The sequence below is a fragment of the Schistocerca cancellata genome, chromosome 2 (genome assembly GCF_023864275.1).
Source record: "Schistocerca cancellata isolate TAMUIC-IGC-003103 chromosome 2, iqSchCanc2.1, whole genome shotgun sequence".
In the NCBI taxonomy this organism is placed as follows: Eukaryota; Metazoa; Arthropoda; class Insecta; order Orthoptera; family Acrididae; genus Schistocerca; species Schistocerca cancellata.
In genome coordinates, this window is record NC_064627.1 from 726,718,442 (window position 1) to 726,737,133 (window position 18,692).

The 18,692-nt window shown below is 41.2% G+C and overlaps 1 protein-coding gene across 1 annotated transcript in view; it reads right to left on the minus strand.

Moving 5' to 3' along the window:
• The window catches only part of LOC126148115 (uncharacterized), a 41,988-nt gene that overhangs the window by 12,849 nt on the left and 10,447 nt on the right, over positions 1–18,692 (minus strand). The window contains exons 3-4 of the mRNA XM_049915736.1: positions 11,622–11,745; positions 2,327–2,581 (exon numbers count right to left, since the gene is read on the minus strand). Coding sequence (XP_049771693.1) covers positions 2,327–2,581; positions 11,622–11,745 — 379 coding nt within the window. The remainder of the gene's footprint in view (positions 1–2,326; positions 2,582–11,621; positions 11,746–18,692) is intronic.

Consider the following 18,692-nt stretch of genomic DNA (forward strand, 5'->3'; position numbering starts at 1 on the left):
GTGATCGCATAATCCTCGGCATTACGGCTACCTTGCAGAGTAATCGCGTGGAAGTGCAACAAGATTTATTTGACGAAATGGCTTTCTTCAATTGCTCCATAATCCAGATTTTATGGCCTCGGCACCATGTTTTCCTGTTACAAGTATTTGAATATTTTCATCACTAATGAGTTATTTTGGAATTCCAGCTCTGCTTGCACCTTCAGGATGTTTTGTTGTTGACAGCGTTAGCGAGTGGGACATTCAGTTCTGCAGTGACCTACAGCTGTCCTCCTCTTATTTTTCGTCATAATACTCTCCAATAAGCGCCTGTCACAATCACTCAGTAAACACTTCCGACCCCCTAGTGACTTAATGGATGGTACTTTTTTCGGTTTTTCTGTATGCGGTATAAAACTTCGATAGGGTGCCTTTAGAGGCGTGAAACACCTCGCGTGAAACTATTACGGAAGGACTTACTATAATAGCATGAATAATTTTTCCACACTCGAATTCACTTAGCTGTGATACACAGAACGTTGTTCTGAACGCGACTGACACTAATTGCGACGCAATGAGAACACTGCACAAGTGGTGCAGTTCTAGGTCAAATCAAAACCGTATCGTGCAGGCTTGGCTATCATATGTATCTACGTATGTTCAAGCATGCATTTATCGCGGTATTTCCTTATTTTTGTCCATTCCCTGTACGTTACTTGATGTCTTATTTTTCTCAGTCTCGATGTAAAAGGCGATGCCCTCACTGACTGACTGACTCATCATTGCCCAGGCAGACACTTAAGGACAGGAACTTGAAATTTGGAGAAGGGATGGATCTTATACTGTAAGCGTCGTTTAAAAAGGTTTTTTCATAATTCCAACCCTAAGAGGGTGCAATAGGGGATCAAGCGTTTTTTGAAAAATGTCGCAATTAATTTTGGAGCTGGACCTATGAAAATTTGTATTTGGTTTCCCGGTCAGAAATAAACAAATCCATGTTTCAGCGTTTTTGGAAATTCAACCACTAAGGGGTAAAATAGTGAATGAAAGTTGTTTTTAAGACAAATACTTACTAAAGAACTACTAAAGGATTTTTAGGGCTACATCTTTGATAATTGATATTTGACTCCCCGGTTAGAAATCAGAAAAAAAGGAATGAGTTTCAGTGTTTCTGGAAATTCAGCCTTTAAGGGAGTACAACAGGAGATGAAAATTTTTAAGAAAATATTTTTTTTTTGGTCATCAGTCTACTGACTGGTTTGATGCGGCCCGCCACGAATTCCTTCCCTGTGCTAACCTCTTCATCTCAGAGTAGCACTTGCAGCCTACGTCCTCAATTATTTGCTTGACGTATTCCAATCTCTGTCTTCCTCTACAGTTTTTGCCCTCTACAGCTCCCACTGGTACCATGGAAGTCATTCCCTCATGTCTTAGCAGATGTCCTATCATCCTGTCCCTTCTCCTTATCAGTGTTTTCCACATATTCCTTTCATCTCCGATTCTCCGTAGAACCTCCTCATGCCTTACCTTATCAGTCCACCTAATTTTCAACATTCGTCTACAGCACCACATCTCAAATGCTTCGATTCTCTTCTGTTCCGGTTACATTAAAAAATTTAAAGCTAAATTTAAGAAAACTGGTATTTCACTTCTTGGTTTGATATAACGAAATTTTTGTTAGGAGATGAAAGTTGCTATGGAAATAGAAGTTCATTCAGAAGAGACCATGCTTACATGACCTTAATTAGCTTGAAAAGCTCAGACGTTGTAGCAACTTGTGAACAATATAAAAAATCACAAGCTGCGACATCGTCGAGAAAAAAACAGTGACGTCCGTATATCTAATAAGTTTCCTTTAATTTACGTCTATGGCCACAAACGTTTTTTTAATAGATTACCGGTTTCGGTCTTTAATGACCATCATCATATCTGTATCATAAAAACAAAGTCCTAATGTACTGCAGCCATACATCGTCAAATACATATAAATAACATCACATGCACGAGTCATGTTGTCAGTCACGTGATGTCATTTATATGTATTTGACGATGCTGGTGCTGATTCCGCATTTAACATTTGACGATACCACAATGGCAGCAGTACATTAGGACTTTGTTTTTATGATACAGATCTGATGATTGTCATTAAAGACCGAAACCCGTAATCTGTTAACAAAATCTTTTTGGCCATAGACGTAAAGTAAAGGAAAGGTATATAAAAAATCGACCATAAAAAACAAAATCTCTGTAGGCCATTACAGTCTACGCGCGTGTAGCAACGGGCGGTAAGGTAGTCGTTACAGTAAGAGCTGTGCGGAGCATAGAACTGAAAGTGCTGGAAGGTTACCGTATTGATCGATGAGGGCTCCCTTGTGGTTTCGAATTCCGATGTAGGCCCTCGACCGGTGGTCGAGAGAGCCGGTGAGCGCGGCGAGGTCCTCCATGGTGTTGACGACCGCCAGGTGGGACCGCCGCTGTCGGCAGAGGCGCGCCGCGTCCTGCCACGACGCCGTCTCGTTGCCGCTGCCCCCTAAGGCGGAGTCGTGTCTGGCCGGTATTCTGAACATGGGGTACTCGTCACGCGGCGTCGGGTCTCCCGGACCTACGGAAGAAAATTACATCTCAACTTGGAAAACAACGCGGCAAGCACGACGATGAGACATCCAAGCTGCTGCGTTTGCCGCTACTTTGTGACCGGAGTTGATGAGGTATGCCAATGAAATTCTGACCTACCTTTGCTCACGGGCATCTTAGGAGCGTCGGAATCCAAACCACAGACTTATCATTCGTCTCAAAATGCGCAGGAGTTTCTAACAATACACGGGCTAAACCCATTTTGAAATTACACTGGTGAGCCTGAACGAAAACACTGGTTATAACGATAGCTACGGAAACTAACTTGGTCTGCAAAATATTCCGTTTCCTACTGCTCGTCACTGGTTTTGGTACAGACCTACAGTGAAGACGGAAGCGAACCATTGCAGGAAAGCGCCAAAACACAACCTTCAGGACAAAACTGAGACGTTTTAATTATGCTTCTCAATTTCTCAATATTAGAAAAGTTGAGACGCGGAAGTTATGCACAGAATATAATTATAACAGCAGACACGAATTTTTATAATAAAACAAACCGTTTTACATGGCCTGGGTGGGGGATATAAATTCCGTGTAAATACATGTTGTTGAGGAAGGTACTTCTTATGACGATAGGTTGTAGTTACTATAAACCAAGCTACTATAAACCTCATTCTGCCAGAGACCATATCAAAGAGGGCGGTGAAGCAGGCAGAGGTTCAGAGCACTCTCCTGTCCTAAGGGCGGAAGAATCAGCAAAGATCAACGGCCTGAGGATGTGGAAGGCAATAGAAGCCACTGCCTTAGAGACACATAACGTGCGTCCACAGCACATGTGACCTGTAATTGAAAAGTATCATGATGATCTCTCAATTCGTAAAAGACTCCGGAATAGTTCCCCATTCGGATCTCCGGAAGGGGAAAGTAATCATGAGAGAAAGATTTAATAATCAACGAAAGGATAACGTCCTGCGAGTCGAGGCTTGGTATGTCAGAAGATTTAACGTGGTAGGGGAGCTAGAAAATGCAAAGGCTCAATCTAGATATAGTAAGGATCAGTGAAGGGAAATGGAAAGAAGACAAGGATTTCTGGTCATCTGAGTATAGGGTGATATAAAAAGCGGCAGAAAATTGTATAATGAGAGTAGAATTCGTCATGAATAAGAAAGTACGGCTGAGAGTATGTTGCTATGACCAGTTCTTATCAGAATCGATAGCAAACCAACACCGACAGTTCAGCTACACATGTCGACGTCGCAAGCTGAAGGCGAAGAGATAAAGAGGAACGTGTACGAGGATATTGAAAAGGTGATACAGTAAGTAAAGGCAGATTACAGTCTTGTAGTCATGGTGGACTGGAATACAGATGTAGGGGAAGGAGCAGAAGAAAAGGTTACGGGAGAATATGGGCTTGGGAAAGGGGATGAGATAGGAGAAAAATAAATGTGGTCTGTAATAAATTTCAGCTAGAAACTGCGAATACTCTGTTCATGAATCATAATACTTGTAAAAAACCGTGTATGGGAAGATTTCAGTTAGATTACATCGTGGTAGGACAAAGATACAAAATCAGATATTGGACTGTAAGGCGTACCCAGGAGCGGATATAGTAGCAGATCACTTTTTAGTAGTGATAAAGAGGTTAGTCAGCAAGAATCAATACGGCAAACAAGTAGGATGCGGAAGCACTAAGGAATGGTGAGATACACTTGAAGTTCTCTAAGGTTATAGAAAGAACAGTAAGGAATAGCTCAGCAGGAAGTACAGTTGAAGAGGTCTGGACATCCCCAAGAAGGCAATCATAGAAGTTGCAAATAAGAACGTAGGTACAAAGATGGTAACTGCTAGGCAGCCATGGGAAACACAAGAAATACTTCAGGCGATCGATCAAAGAAGGCAGCTCAAATGTGTTCACGGAAATTCAGGAACGTAGAGGTACAAGTTGCTGAGGAATGACATAAATAGAAAGTGCAGACAAGCTAAGACTAAATGGCTGCATGAAAAACGTGAAGAAGTCGAAAAAGGAGTGGTTGTCGGAAGGACAGTCTCACCATACAGTAAAAGTCAAAACAACCTTCGATGAAATTAAAAGAAAGGGTGGTAACAGTAATAGCGCAAAGGGAATTCCACTGTCAAATACAGCGGAGCGAGTGGATAGGAGGAAAGAGTGCAATGAAGGCCTCCGTGAGGGGAAAGGTTTGTCTGATGTGATAGAAGGGCAAATAGAAGTTGATTTAGAAGAGATAGGGGATCCAGTATTAGAATCCGAATTTAAAAGAGCTTTGAAGGACTTAAGATGAAGTAAGGCAGAAGGATAGATAACATTGCATCAGAATTTCTAAAACCAATGGCGGAAGTGAAAACAAATCGACTATTCACGTTGGTGTGTAGAATGTATGAGTCTGGCAACACACCATCTGACTTTCGGAAAAGTATCATCCACACAATTCCGAAGACTGCAATAGTTGACAAGTGCGAGAATTATCGCACAATCGCCTTATCAGCTCACGCATCCAAGTTGCTGACAAGAATAATATATAGAAGAATGGAACAAAAATTGAAGATATGTTAGATGATGAATTTGGCTTTAGGAAAGGTAGAGACACCAGAGAGGCAATTATGATGTTGCAGTTGATAATAGAAGCAAGACCAAAGAAAAATCAAGACACGTTCATAGGCTTTGTTGACCTGGAAAAAGCGTTAGACAATGTAATACGTTGAAAGATATTTGAAATTCTAAGAAAAATAGGCGCAAGTTGTATGAAGAGACGGGTAATATACAATATGTGCAAGAGCCAAGACGGAATAATAAGAGTGGACAACCAAGATCGAAGAGCTCGGATTATAATGGATATAAGAAAGGGATGTAGTCTTTCGCCCTTACTGTTCAATCTTTACATCGAAGAAGCAACGATCGAAATAAAAGAAAGGTTCAAGAATGGAGTTAAAATTGAAGGCGAAAGGATATCAATGATGATTCACTGATAACATTGCTATTCTCAGTGAAAGTGTAGAAGAATTACGTGGTATGTTGAGTGGAATGAACAATTTAATGAATACAGAATATGGACTTAGAGTAAAGCGAAGAACAACGAAAGTAATGAGGAGTAACAGAAACGAGAACAGCGAGCAACTTACCAGGACTGATGGTCACGCAGTAGATGAAGTTAAGGAATTCTGATACCTAGGCAGCAAAATAACCAGTGACGGAAGTGTCAAACATTGGCTTAATTTGAGAAAGATATTTCTGAGAATGTACGTCTGGAGCACAGCATTGTATGGTAGTGAAATATGGATTGTGGGTAAACCGGAACAGAAGAGAATCGATGCATTTACGATGTGGTGCTACACACGAATGTTGAAAATTAAGTGGACTGATAAGGTAAGGAATGAGGAGGTTCTGCGCAGAATCGGAGAGAAAAGTAGTATGTGGAAAATACTGACAAGGAGAAGGGCCGGATGATTAGGACATCTATTAAGAAATGAAGGAATCACTTCCATGCTACTAGAGGAACCTGTAGAAGGCAAAAAACTGTAGAGGAAGGCAGAGTCTGGAATACATCGAACAAATAATTGAGGACGTATGTTGAAAGTGTTACTCTCAGATGAAGAGATTGGCACAGGAGAGGAAAACGTGGCGGGCTGCATCAAACCAGTCAGAAGACTGAAGACTTAAAAAAAAAGTATGCCAACCTTCCGAGATAATAGAAATTAGCGGTAAAAACTTGCATTTCTGTTATGCTTAGTCTGATTTTCGCCTGAAAACTACGCAATTCGTTTTCTATCTTTCTAAATTTATCAATAACGTAATAATATTATACATATTTCCGTGAGTTAAGCTTGACCTAAGGAAGTTAGTTATCCTGTAGGGTCCTCTTCATGAGTTACCAAAAATGCCACATATACGAGATATTTGCCAAAATATTATTTACCTTCTTGTTTACGGAAATTACTTATTCAATAAATAGAAAATTATTGTCTTTTTCAAAATCATACATAACTTTTCGTAAATACATTGAAATGATTATCAAAGCTAAATACACACTTCCTTATACAAGTGGCATAATTAAAAATTTAAAATGTTGTATTTCATTATTGTTTAAAACAATTTATGTCACTAATTTTGTCATTACTTTTTTTAAACTTTAAAAGCTGTAGCTTTGTTTAAATTATTCGCTACTGAACAGCAGGAAAGCAATTCAAATATTAATTTGAACCATAACCTTTTGTAGAAGATCGTTTAAAATATACAGAAATAAAATTACCGCCAATTCAGTCGATTTACAGTTGTGGTTGAGTCGACATCTAGCATATAACTTGTGTGCCATGCGCGGGTTCTTTGCACAGGTCAGTAGCTGGCAACATGTATGTGTGAAGGAACATCGTTCCTTGTCTTGATATCGTGCTCTGTAATTTGTGGTCATCATGAGAGAGCCGTACTTATAGACAAGTAGGAAAAGAGTTTTCGCTGTGATATTTTGTTGTTCTAACATGAAACAAAAGTGTGAAATAAACAATCGTACACCGTCATTTTGAAAAACTTCTTTTCTTTACTGTGAAATATAAATCCCAGGATCTCTATTTCATCCACAGACAAGGAAGATATAAGAGTCGAATATTGTGCTACTATATACATGTGTAAAAAATTTACGGAAGCTATAATTCTTTTATAAACTTTACCTAATATCATCCTTTCTTATAGTATTAAACTTGTACTGAAGTGTCAGTCTCAGTGCTAGAAGATTAACAGCTGCAAAGTGACAATTTCGTAAATTAAGAAGGAGTGGGTGACATAATGGACCAAAGCAAGAAAATATTTTCAATGTACATGGATCCTAAAACGTGTACCTTATCAGCTATGACCACTTGTTCCTCCTTGCCACGAAATGAAAACACATCTATCTGTTTAGAGGTGCTCAATATGGTGTCAATGCTTTCGACCGACATATTAGGGAATCGTGCACTCTCTGAAAACACCAGACTGATCACGAATGCGTTAGCAAGCGCTGATGACCCGTTCCTGTGTGATTGGTACCTTGCTCGCACCAAAGATTTCGAATGTCCCCACAGCCAAGAAACCAAGGAATTAAGGTCGGAGGGACGAAATGAGCACTGTACTGGATCTCCTCGACTTACCCATTGTCCATTAAATATCTAGGTGATGTGTCCACGACTATTTCGAAAAAAAAAAAGAAAAAATGAGCTGGTGCTCCATCATGCATGAACGACATTATTTCCAGGCATCGTTGTAAAGGTGCCTCCTCCTCTGGCAGGCGATACCTTGCACCAGTTAACCTGGTTGGTATCTTGTAAGGTCCTACTCACTTATGGCAATAGCGAAGATGAACATGTATTTATTGTTCTTAGTGTGTGCATTTTAGAGTACAAGTTTACTCACCATTTTTGCCTTGTTTCGGTCGAAACTACCACCATTAAAAGTGTGGAATACATATTTTAACACTATGTACATTTCAGAAATGTGCACTGGCGGTTTAGGACTTGCGTCTTTGTGTGGTAATCGAAACATTCTCGCTGCCGGGTTAACTTCAACAGTGCTTAAATTTTAAATAGAAATCACCAGTAATGGCCGCTGATGACTTCCGGCATAAATTGTCATCCTCGCTCTGCCAGCGGCCTTGTCAAACAGGGCGAAAGAGCGGACAGAGATTCAGGGCACTCACATGTCATTGAGGTGGTGGGGAATAGTTCCTAGAAGGTGGAAGAACCAGAAATGGTCAACGGCATGAGAATGCAGAAGGCAATGGAAAATAGTGCGTTAAGGAGACGATTTGTATGTACAGTACATGTTGCCTGTAACTGAAAAAAGTGTAATGACAATCTCTGCACTGGCAAAAGATTCCAGAGTATTCCCTCATTCGGATCTCCGGAAGGGGATTACCAGGGTTAGGTGACCATGAGAGAAAGACTGAATGACCAACGAAAGGTGGGGATACTGAACGGATAATTCAGTACGTAAAGGGAAATGAAAATCTAATAGTCATGGGGGACTGAGATGCGGTTTTAAGACTAGGAGTGAAAGAAAGGGTTACGGGAGAATATGGACTTGGTTAGTAATAGTGAATACTCTGTTCAGTGGTTACAAGAGGAGGCCAGAGGATACGGGGTGAGGCAGAAATTCAGAAATCAGATATTGGATTGTAAGGATAGATATAGACTTAGATCACAATTTAGTAGTGATGAACATTAAGAGTGCAATGAGAATCACGCTGTTTAATGCAGGAGAGAGGTAAGATAGATGGCAAGATTGCACTGAAGGCCACTCCGACAAGGAAAAAGTGTCTGATGACGTGACAAAAGAAACAGGAGTCATCAGGGAAGTGTCACCTAAACGGCTATTCACTTTAATGTGTGGAATGTATGAGACTATTGACATCATCAAACTTTCGGAAAAACATCACCCACACAATTCCGAATATAGCAAGAGGCTACAAGGGCTAGAAGTATCGCTTAATCAGTTTAAAAGCTCATGCATTCAAGTTGTACGCAGAAGAATGGAAAAGAAAATTGATTTTAGATGACGATCAGTTTGGCTTTAAGAAAGTGAAATGCGCCAAAGAGGCAGTCCTGACGTTGCGTTTGATATTAGAAGCAACACTGAAGAAAAATCAAGAAACGCCCGTTGGATTTCTCGACTAGGAAAAATCGTTCGACAATGCAAAATGGTGTAAGATGTTCGAAATTCTGAGAAAAATATGGATGAGCTGTAGGAAAAGACAGGTATATACATTATGTACAAGGACCAAGATGGAAGAATAAAACCAGAAGGCCGAGAACGAGGTGCTCGGATTAAAAAGAATGGAAGGCAGAGGTGAGATCTTTAGCCGCTACTGTTCAATCTATACGTCGGAGAAGAAGTGACGGAAATAAAGGAATATTTCAGAAATTGGATTAAAATTGAGGAAGAAAGAATATCAACGATAAGATTCGCGGACGACGTTGCTATGCTTAGTGAAAGTGAAGAAGAGTTACAGGATGTGATGAATGGAATGTCTAGTGCGTACAGAATGTGTAATGACAGCAAATAGAAGAAAGACGAACGCGATGAGACGTAGCAGAAATGAGCACTCTAAGAAACTTACCATCAGAATACAAAATCACTAAGTAGACAAAGTTAAGGAATTCTGTTACCTTACTTAGAAAAATAACCCATGACGGAAAGAGCATCGAGGTCATAAAAAGCCGACTAGCACTGGCAAAAAGATTATTCCTGGCCAATAGAGGTTTGCTAGTATCTAACATAAGTCTTAAGGTGAGGAAGGAATTTCTGAGAATGTTCTGCATTGTATGGTAGAGAGAGATGGACTGTGGGAAAATGGGAGCACAAGAGAATCGGAGTCTTTGGGATGTGGTGCATAGAAGAAAGCTGAAAATTAGGTGGACTGATAAGGTAAGGAAAGAAAAGGTTCTCCACAGAATAGGAGAGAAAATACAGAAAATATGGAAAACTCTGACGAGATTAAGGGACAGGATGGTAGGACATCTGTTAAGACATCAGGGAATGACTTCCACTGTGCTAAATGGAGCTGTGGTGGGTAAAAACTGAAGAGAGAGACAGAAATACGAATACATCCATTACATACAGTAACTGAGGAGGTAGTTTGCAAATTTAACTCTGAGATTAATTTCGCGATTCGTGCCTGGCCGTATCAAACCAGTCAGATGTCTGATGACTCATTTATTTCTGAGTGGCGAAGGAAAATTCATTTTTCTATATTCACAAGTCAGATACTGACAGCAAAATATTCCGTATCTGTCGCTCACGAGCATCTACGTGGCCCCACAGTTTGCTGTATGCTCCGTTCGAAAGTACTTTAATATGGACAGCTACGATGGAAGTAGTGGTGTGAGGCCCATGATGAAGACATGTAGACAAACCAACCACCCACATTTACGAAACCTTGCCTGTCACCACTACAGCACTTAGCGCTTTCTCTGTGCTCAAGACAGCTTCTTATCCTCTACGATCGTTCCCTAGGCCCCGTAATTTTTTTTATTTTTTCTTACAGTTTCGGAAGTTGTTATATTTCAAGACACAAAGGAATTAATAACATTTAGCTGCTAGTGAGCATTGAATTACATAATTGGGGAAAGTTGGAAATTTATGTCGGACCCGGATTCGAACCGAACCCAGGTTTCCTGCTTACTATACAGATGCCCTGACGACTAAGCCATCCCGACGTAGTGATCATCGTAACTGCACGGACTAACCTACCACGTCTCCCGTCGTATGTAGACTCTCAACTTACCCACACACTACTGACGTGATACTCCTGCCCATTATCCTCATTACTCGTGGCGTTTCGCCGACTACCGTAAGAATTCGAGTGTGGTGTGCATCTGCACTGAAGGGATGAGTGGCCAGCCTCGTCTGATGTAAATTAATGCCCACTAGCAGCTAAATGCCATTAAATCCTTTGTGTCTTGATTCATAACGGCTGCAAGATCCAAATGGTATCTGTTATTTCGGACATTTCCGGAAGAACAGGCGGCACGTATCTTAATATATTTGTTGTTATTGTTTTTGTTGTGTGATGCTGAACAATGTCAAAAGGATGTTCTCAAAGGTTATGGTGAGTAACCTCGTAGTCGTTCTTTTGTCCAGTGGATTACCATAAAGGTCAGGCGGCAGAAAGATGTGTGTACCACACCCCGTTGTAAGGAGGACGGATTCAGCTACAATAATGGAGAGAAACCTAGAGACAGTGATGCACCCTTCAGGAATCCGCAGGAAACAGTGTACTTTCACGTATGCTATAAATGTAATCAAGCAGTTTCTCGTTGATTTTGAAGCATAGATAATACAAAGAATTATGTACTGTATTTGCATACATCAACGTCTAATAATCTATGCGGAGCACTTCGTGCAATTATTACCTTTTGATTGCTTGTTATTTCGTTTCGTTACTCAAAAAGAACTTATAAAATTTCCGTGGTATACCAAAATCATGGTATTTTTCTGATTGAGAACAAAACCTCCCTTTTCTCAGTATGTCAGTTCACAGTTTCAGAAGTGTGATACAGTCGTTACTTGTTTTAAGGTAGCGTACCTTTGAAGTGGATTGTGATATCGAATAGTTCGCCTTTCCTGCAGGTCCTGACGGCTACGTCCACGGCAGCTTCGAACGCCTCGTTTACTTGCCAGCCCACGCCGTACGAGTGATCCATGTCCATCTGAAACACACAAAGCTCAGCAGCAGCCGCTGAGGAAAAAGTTCGTATTGATAATAAGAGGCGTTATGGCTTAAAAACCCAATGCAAGTGGTGCACCGAAAAGCGTCGGGGAGAACATGAGAAAAATGATAACTGAGGTTTTGAGCGGCACAACTTAGGAAAATTGAATTTATGGGCTTAGAACAATGATTTTGATGTAAAAGAGAGCCCAAAATTTTATCGTATTGACAGATCACCCTCCTGACCCCCACCCCCCACCCCTCCCTCTCCCGAGCGACAGATAGTTGGCAAAGCCATGCTATGTGTCAAACGGAATTAACCTCTTCATTCGTTCTTCATGCGTCCAGATCAATTAACGCATGTCCACTGCGTTGCATCAACAGGCTTTGAAAGTATTGACACCATCACTCGGACACCAGGTTAATGCATCAGCCTTCTAACGGCAGGATCGTTCTACTTCCGTAAAAGCAGCACACTAATTTCTTCCAATACGTTTACTGTAATGTATTAATAATACTGACGCGTGGTCAGATCCATTTCACCGACCGTTTACATGTAAAACTCACAGAGATTGATTATAACAAAGTAGAAGGACAGTTTTCCAGTGCTACAGAATTCGTAGGCAGATTGCATTGGCCCATTACAAGTGATATAAATAAACGTTCGATCCCTCGTCCACTAAGAGATAGGCTACGTCATAATAAGGACTATTTAGTCAGAGAAAAGATCTCTCGCTTAACAGACTGTCTCAAACCACGCTGTATTAAACATTGCGGAAGCAGTCTTACCGACAAACAGAAATACGATTTTTTTTTTGCTGTAATCAATCGATCCAGATAGATGTAGAAGCACTGTTTTGTCTGTAAAAGTGTTGTAAATACATATATATCGTATGTACAAACGCATAAATGATGAAAAATGTAATGAAATTGATCAAGGCGATCAGGTCCTAAAGACCAAGCTGTTGCGGCAAGCCGGCCGAAGTGGCCGCGCGGTTCTGGCGCTGCAGTCTGGAACCGCGAGACCGCTACGGTCGCAGGTTGGAATCCTGCCTCGGGCATGGATATGTGTGATGTCCTTAGGTTAGTTAGGTTTAACTAGTTCTAAGTTCTAGGGGACTAATAACCTCAGCAGTTGAGTCCCATAGTGCTCAGAGCCATTTGAACCATTTTGTTGTGGCAAGCAACGTGCCCTCCGCTGAGTTTAACTTAGACGTTTGTTCTTATGTATTCAGACCCCTACTAGTTTGAGAAGCGACACCAACTGTCCATCGTGTCCTGCCATGCGGATGCAATATGGAAGATGATGGGTTCAGGATACAGCTGTCCCAGCGGTCGTCAACCTTGGAGCCGCTACTTCTCAGTCAAGCAGCTTCTCAGTTGAAATTACGAAACTGTTGCAGTTCTCCCACAGTGGAAAAGTACTGCCAGTACCAGGAACTGAGGTCGTGTTCCCCGCATAGGAGTCAGATGCGCTGACCCGTCGGCTATGGAGCCGGATAAAGTCTAATTTTAAGTGTTTTGAAAATTTTTATGCAGAGTGACCTGAGAATAATGGTCACTTTAGCAAATGAAGGCACAAAGTCCGTACATGTGTCTGCGATTACGTTATGTCACTTTATTTGTAAAGGTTCGTCTTGATCACATAAATTGTACAATTCACAATTATCGATTTTGGCCATCCCCATCATCAGACAGTTACAAACGGAAACACGGTGGTGTAACCAACTAGATCCAGTTAGCACAGGCTTAGTGATACATAAGAAGAATAAAAATTTTAACATGATTAACAGCCACGCTTTCCAGCCATATACAGGATAAAAATACTGTGATGTAGGTATAATCGTCAAAATCTATAGATCTGGGTACACGATACGCGCTGGTGATGGCATGGATATGCCCCGTATTTATACAAATAACTGAGGACAATAGAGGGCTCTATTAATAGAGTACACTGGTAACCAGTACCGTAAATTCAGTAGCTAAAATCCAGTATGCGTAGTCAGGAATTAAAATAACTTCATATGGCAAAGTGAGCATCTGACAATAAAACATCAACTGCCATGAAATATGTGGAAATAAAACCCATACTTAAAATCTACATAACACATGTGAAGACTAATAATAGAAGTCTACTAACCTGGAAAAGTAGATAACATATAATCGTGTCAAAATCAGAATAGAAAGTTTGCAAGTGACATGACATTCATAAATCCAAACCTTTCTGCGTGACAAAACAATTAAACATCCGTGAGTGTAAGACAGTTAACAAGACAGTGACTGTTAACTAAAATCTCGATAGTCGATGACACAATCTTAGCGGAAATACAGTGGCACTGACTCGTGGCTTCTCGTTAAGAAGTTTTTGTTTTCCTATGGCGTAGCTGATGAAAAAGTTCCAGCCTTTTCGCACCTGGTAGCAGTAATCCCAGTTGCCGTTTTCTGTATACGTAAAATTCCATTTCTCCAGTACATTCAATAACTGTCCTTGTGATGCCTTATGCAACACTGCCATATTATATTCTATATTTCCTGACATATACTTTTCTTTATCCAAATGTGTACTGAATACGCTCTTAGTTTGGTTGTATATAAGCTCTCTGAAACGAGTCTTGAAAGTTCTTCCCGTCGCACCGATATATATCTTTTCGCAGTCTTGGCAGTTAATCTTCTAGATACCAGATTCTAAATCTTTGTCGCTTTTGTTGCCAAATTTGTGGTGTAGCTTAGAAAAAACGGTGCCTTTCACCTGAATTCCAATTTTTCTCTCGTTTTTCTGGAGGCTTGTGCTATTCTCTCGGCAACTGCACCATTGTATGACCTAGCAACATACGACTTCTTACCCTTTGGATTTGCTGTCTCTTTCCTGTCAAGTATTTTTTACAGTAATGTAATTAACCTTTATGAGAAACTAAAGTCGAAAATACATGACAGGAGTCAGAAGGTGCAGAGGAAAGAAGTTTTTTATTGCTTTATCATACAATGCTGCACAATCCTTCAGAAAAAAACGAGAGTAAAAATTGGGTTTAAAACGAAAGGTACTGTTGTTTCTGAGCGACACCACAAAGTTCGCAATAACACTAACAAATATTTAGAATCTAACGTCTACAGGATCAAATGCCAACACGCGAAATGTTTTATATTGATCAGACGGGAAGAAATTTCAAGACTCGTTCTACATCATATGCATATAGCCTAAATAAAACCGTATTCGATACATATTTGGATGAAGTAAAACATGTGGAAAGTTATTTAGAGGCTATTATGGCTGAACTGAGTAAGGCATCAAAACGAGAAATTGAAATTTCAAAGAAAATGGCTACTGGGATTACTGTTGAATGAACAGAATGAATTTAACATGACTGATTATTTTGATACATTCAGTTTTTATATATATTCAGTTTTGATATATTCAGTTTTAGAAGCGTCGAGTGCCGCAGCAAACTGGTGTGTGGTCGTGTGCGCCAGCCACCACCTGCTTTGTTCGCAAGCTCCTTCGCTGCAAAACGAAAACTTCCTACCGAGAAAGCACGAGGAGGTGCCACAGAGATTCCGCTCCGAATGTGTCATCAGCTATCGAGATTTTAATCAACAGTCACTGTCTTGTTAACTGTCTTACATTTTCGTTTACGTTTAAATGTTTTGTGTTGCAGAAACAATAAAATATTTTGATCTGACTTTTACGCAATTATGTATTTTTATTTTACCAGGCTAGTAGCTTTCTGTTATTAGTCTTTACACGTTTTATGTGGATTTTAAGCATGATTTTTATTTCCACATTTTTTATGTCTGAATAAAATCTTCTCGGTTTCCAAGCAGCGTTTATTCGAATAAAATTCTAGAACTACCGAAAATTTTATTCGAATTGATGCGGCGTGAAAACCGAAAAGATTTTAGTTAGAAATGCCGGCCGGAAAGACGCTCATTTTCCTCTATGAAGAAATTTTAATAAGTGCCCACGCATACAGGATCTCAGCTACAGAATTAACGATACTGGTTACTTACGTACACTGATATTAGCACCCTCTACTGGCCTCATGTATTTTTTTAAGTACTGGACGTATCCAGGCCATCACCAGCACCTTCTGTGTACCTACATCTATAGATTTTGATGTTGACACCTGCATCAGAATATTCTTATGCTACGTATGGGTGGTAAGTGTGGTTGTTTATCATGTTAATAGTTCGAAACTTTCTGGCAGATTAAAACTGTGTGCCCGACCGAGACTCGAACTCGGAACCTTTGCCTTTCGCGGGCAAGTGCTCTACCAACTGAGCTACCCAAGCACGACTCACGCCCCGTCCTCACAGCTTTACTTCTGCCAGTATCTCGTATCCTACCTGGTAGAACACTTGCCCGAGAAAGGCAAAGGTCCCGAGTTCGAGTCTCGGTCCGGCGCACAGTTTTAATCTGCCAGGAAGTTTCATATCAGCGCACACTTAGCTGCAGAGTGAAAATGTCACTCTGGAAACATTCCCCAGGCTGTGGTTAAGCCATGTCTCCGCAATATCCTTTCTTCCAGGAGTGCTAGTTCTGAAAGGTTAGCAGGAGAGCTACTGTGAAGTCTGGAAGGTAGGAGACGAGGTACTGCCAGAAGTATAGCTGTGAAGGCGGGGTGCGAGTCGAGCTTGAGTGGCTCAGTTGGTAGAGCACTTGCCCGCGGAAAGCAAAGGTCCCGAGTTCCAGTCTCGGTCCGGCATACAGTTTTAATCTGCCAGGAAGTTTCATATCAGCGCACACTCCACTGCAGATTGAAAATCTCATTCTGGCATGTTAATAGTTTCATTTTTCTTACGAATCGCTAGACCAGATGTAGATTTTGGTTCAGCTAATTGAACCTAGTAGGTTACACCACTTATCTATTTGTAACAGTTCTGTAGATGGCAACGGCCGAAACCAGTAATTATGAATTGTACAGTGTATGCGATCAAAACGGACATTTATAAACAAAAGAATATTGAATATTCAGGGATATGAGAGGAATAATCATTCGAAACCAAAATTTCCGGTAAATATGGGCTCTAAAATTCATGCCTTAACAGCGATCTACATCCACATGGATACTCTGCGTATCAAATGTAATTGCCTGGCAAAGGGTTCATCGAACCACACTCACCGTAATTCTCTATTATTCCACTCTCGAACTGCACGTAGATAAAACGAACAACTCTATCTTTCCGTGCGAGCTCTGATTTCCCTTAGTTTATTATGATGATCGTTTCTCGGCATGTACGTTGGCGTCAAAGAAGTATTTTTGCATTTAGAGGAGCAAGATGGCGATTGAAATTTCGTGAGAAGATTCCGCCGCAACGATAAACGCCTTTGTCTTAATGGTGTCCATCCCAAATCCTGTATCATGATGGTGACACTGTCTCCACTATTTCGCGATAATACAAAACGTGCTGCTCTTCGTTGAACTTTCTCGATTTACTCCGTTAATCCTATCTGGTAAGGACCCCTGACCGAGCAACAGCACTCCAAAAGAGGAAGGACTAGCGTAGTGTAGGCACTCTCTTTAGTAGATGATACTGTGAAACAAATCTCTTCCACTGCAGGATGTTTGCTTTTCATACGTTGAAATGTGGTAGTATGGTTGAAAACAAAACAAAAATGTGCAATAAACATGGACTCTACAACGTATACCTTAAGAGCAATGAGCATTTGATCATTTTCGCTGCTGTGTAACAGATCTCTGGTACTGAAGCGCTTAAGGTATACGTTGTAGAGTCTCCGTTTACTGAGCAATATTTTCTTGTTTGTGTCTGTACTACCTCCTTCCAAAATCTGGAAAGCAAAGAGGTTTCAGTAAAAGTGATTTGTGTCATAGTACCTTAGCTGAAGTGTTCAGATCTCTTAAGTCATGCGCTTTGGAGTCCATGTTTACCAGACGTTTTTGTTTTGAATAATCGTTCCTATCATATTGACCATTGTATTGTATCGTATTGTATTGTATGTTAACCAGGGGCCGTCCCCGCTGCAGCAGCAGTGGTCCACAATCCCACGAAGACTGCCGTAGTCCACCCCTCCGCCGCTCCACATCGAACCACTCTTTCAGGGTTATCGAGTAGTTCGGCCCCCGGTGCACACCCCCAGGGAACGTCTTACACCAGACGAGTGTAACCCCTATGTTGGCGTGGTAGAGTAATGGTGGTGTACGCGTAAGTGGAGAACTTGTTTGTGCAGCAATCTCCGACATAGTGTAACTTTGGCCGAATAAGAGGAGCCAGCCCGCATTCGCCGTGGCACATGGAAAACCGCTTAAAAACCATCCACAGTCTGGCCGGCTCACCGGACCTCGACACAAGTCCGCCGGGTGGGTTCGTGCCGGGGACCAGGCGCTCCTTCCCGACCGGAAAGCCGTGGGCTAGACCGCACGGCTAACAGGGCGGGCCACATTGACCATTCCTGGTGGAACACTCTGCAACCCTAAAATTTGTTCCATTCTGTCACGATACTTGTTGTCTGGCAGTATTAACGCCCACTTTTTGTCCTGGAGCTTGCATTCAGCACTCATCAGTTCTGCCTCGGATTTGTGTTTTCGATTGTGTCAGTTGCACGTGATCAGTGGCATGTAGTGTGGACAGGTTTACTGACCAAGAGTCAGCCTTTACACGCCTCGTTTCTTGGTACAATGAATGCAACGGAAGAGCGGCCCAACGGCGCCACCGATATTCTGAACTGACACGACACCAGTGGCAATGACATTACAGTTCTTTTGTATCTATACTCTGAGTTAGACATTTTAATGATTCCATATTGCAAGCTGTTCATTGGTATGAAAATATTTTCTGGGGAACAAAAGTAATTTGGGTAGCAAACAGAATAAATCGTAAAAACAAAATTACTCTGTACAGCAACCGGAGGCCGCAGGTCCCTGATACCACACCACTCAGGAAGTATCCCTGAACCACCTCCGAAAATCTGTCGGTGGAGTTTATTTTCACCTA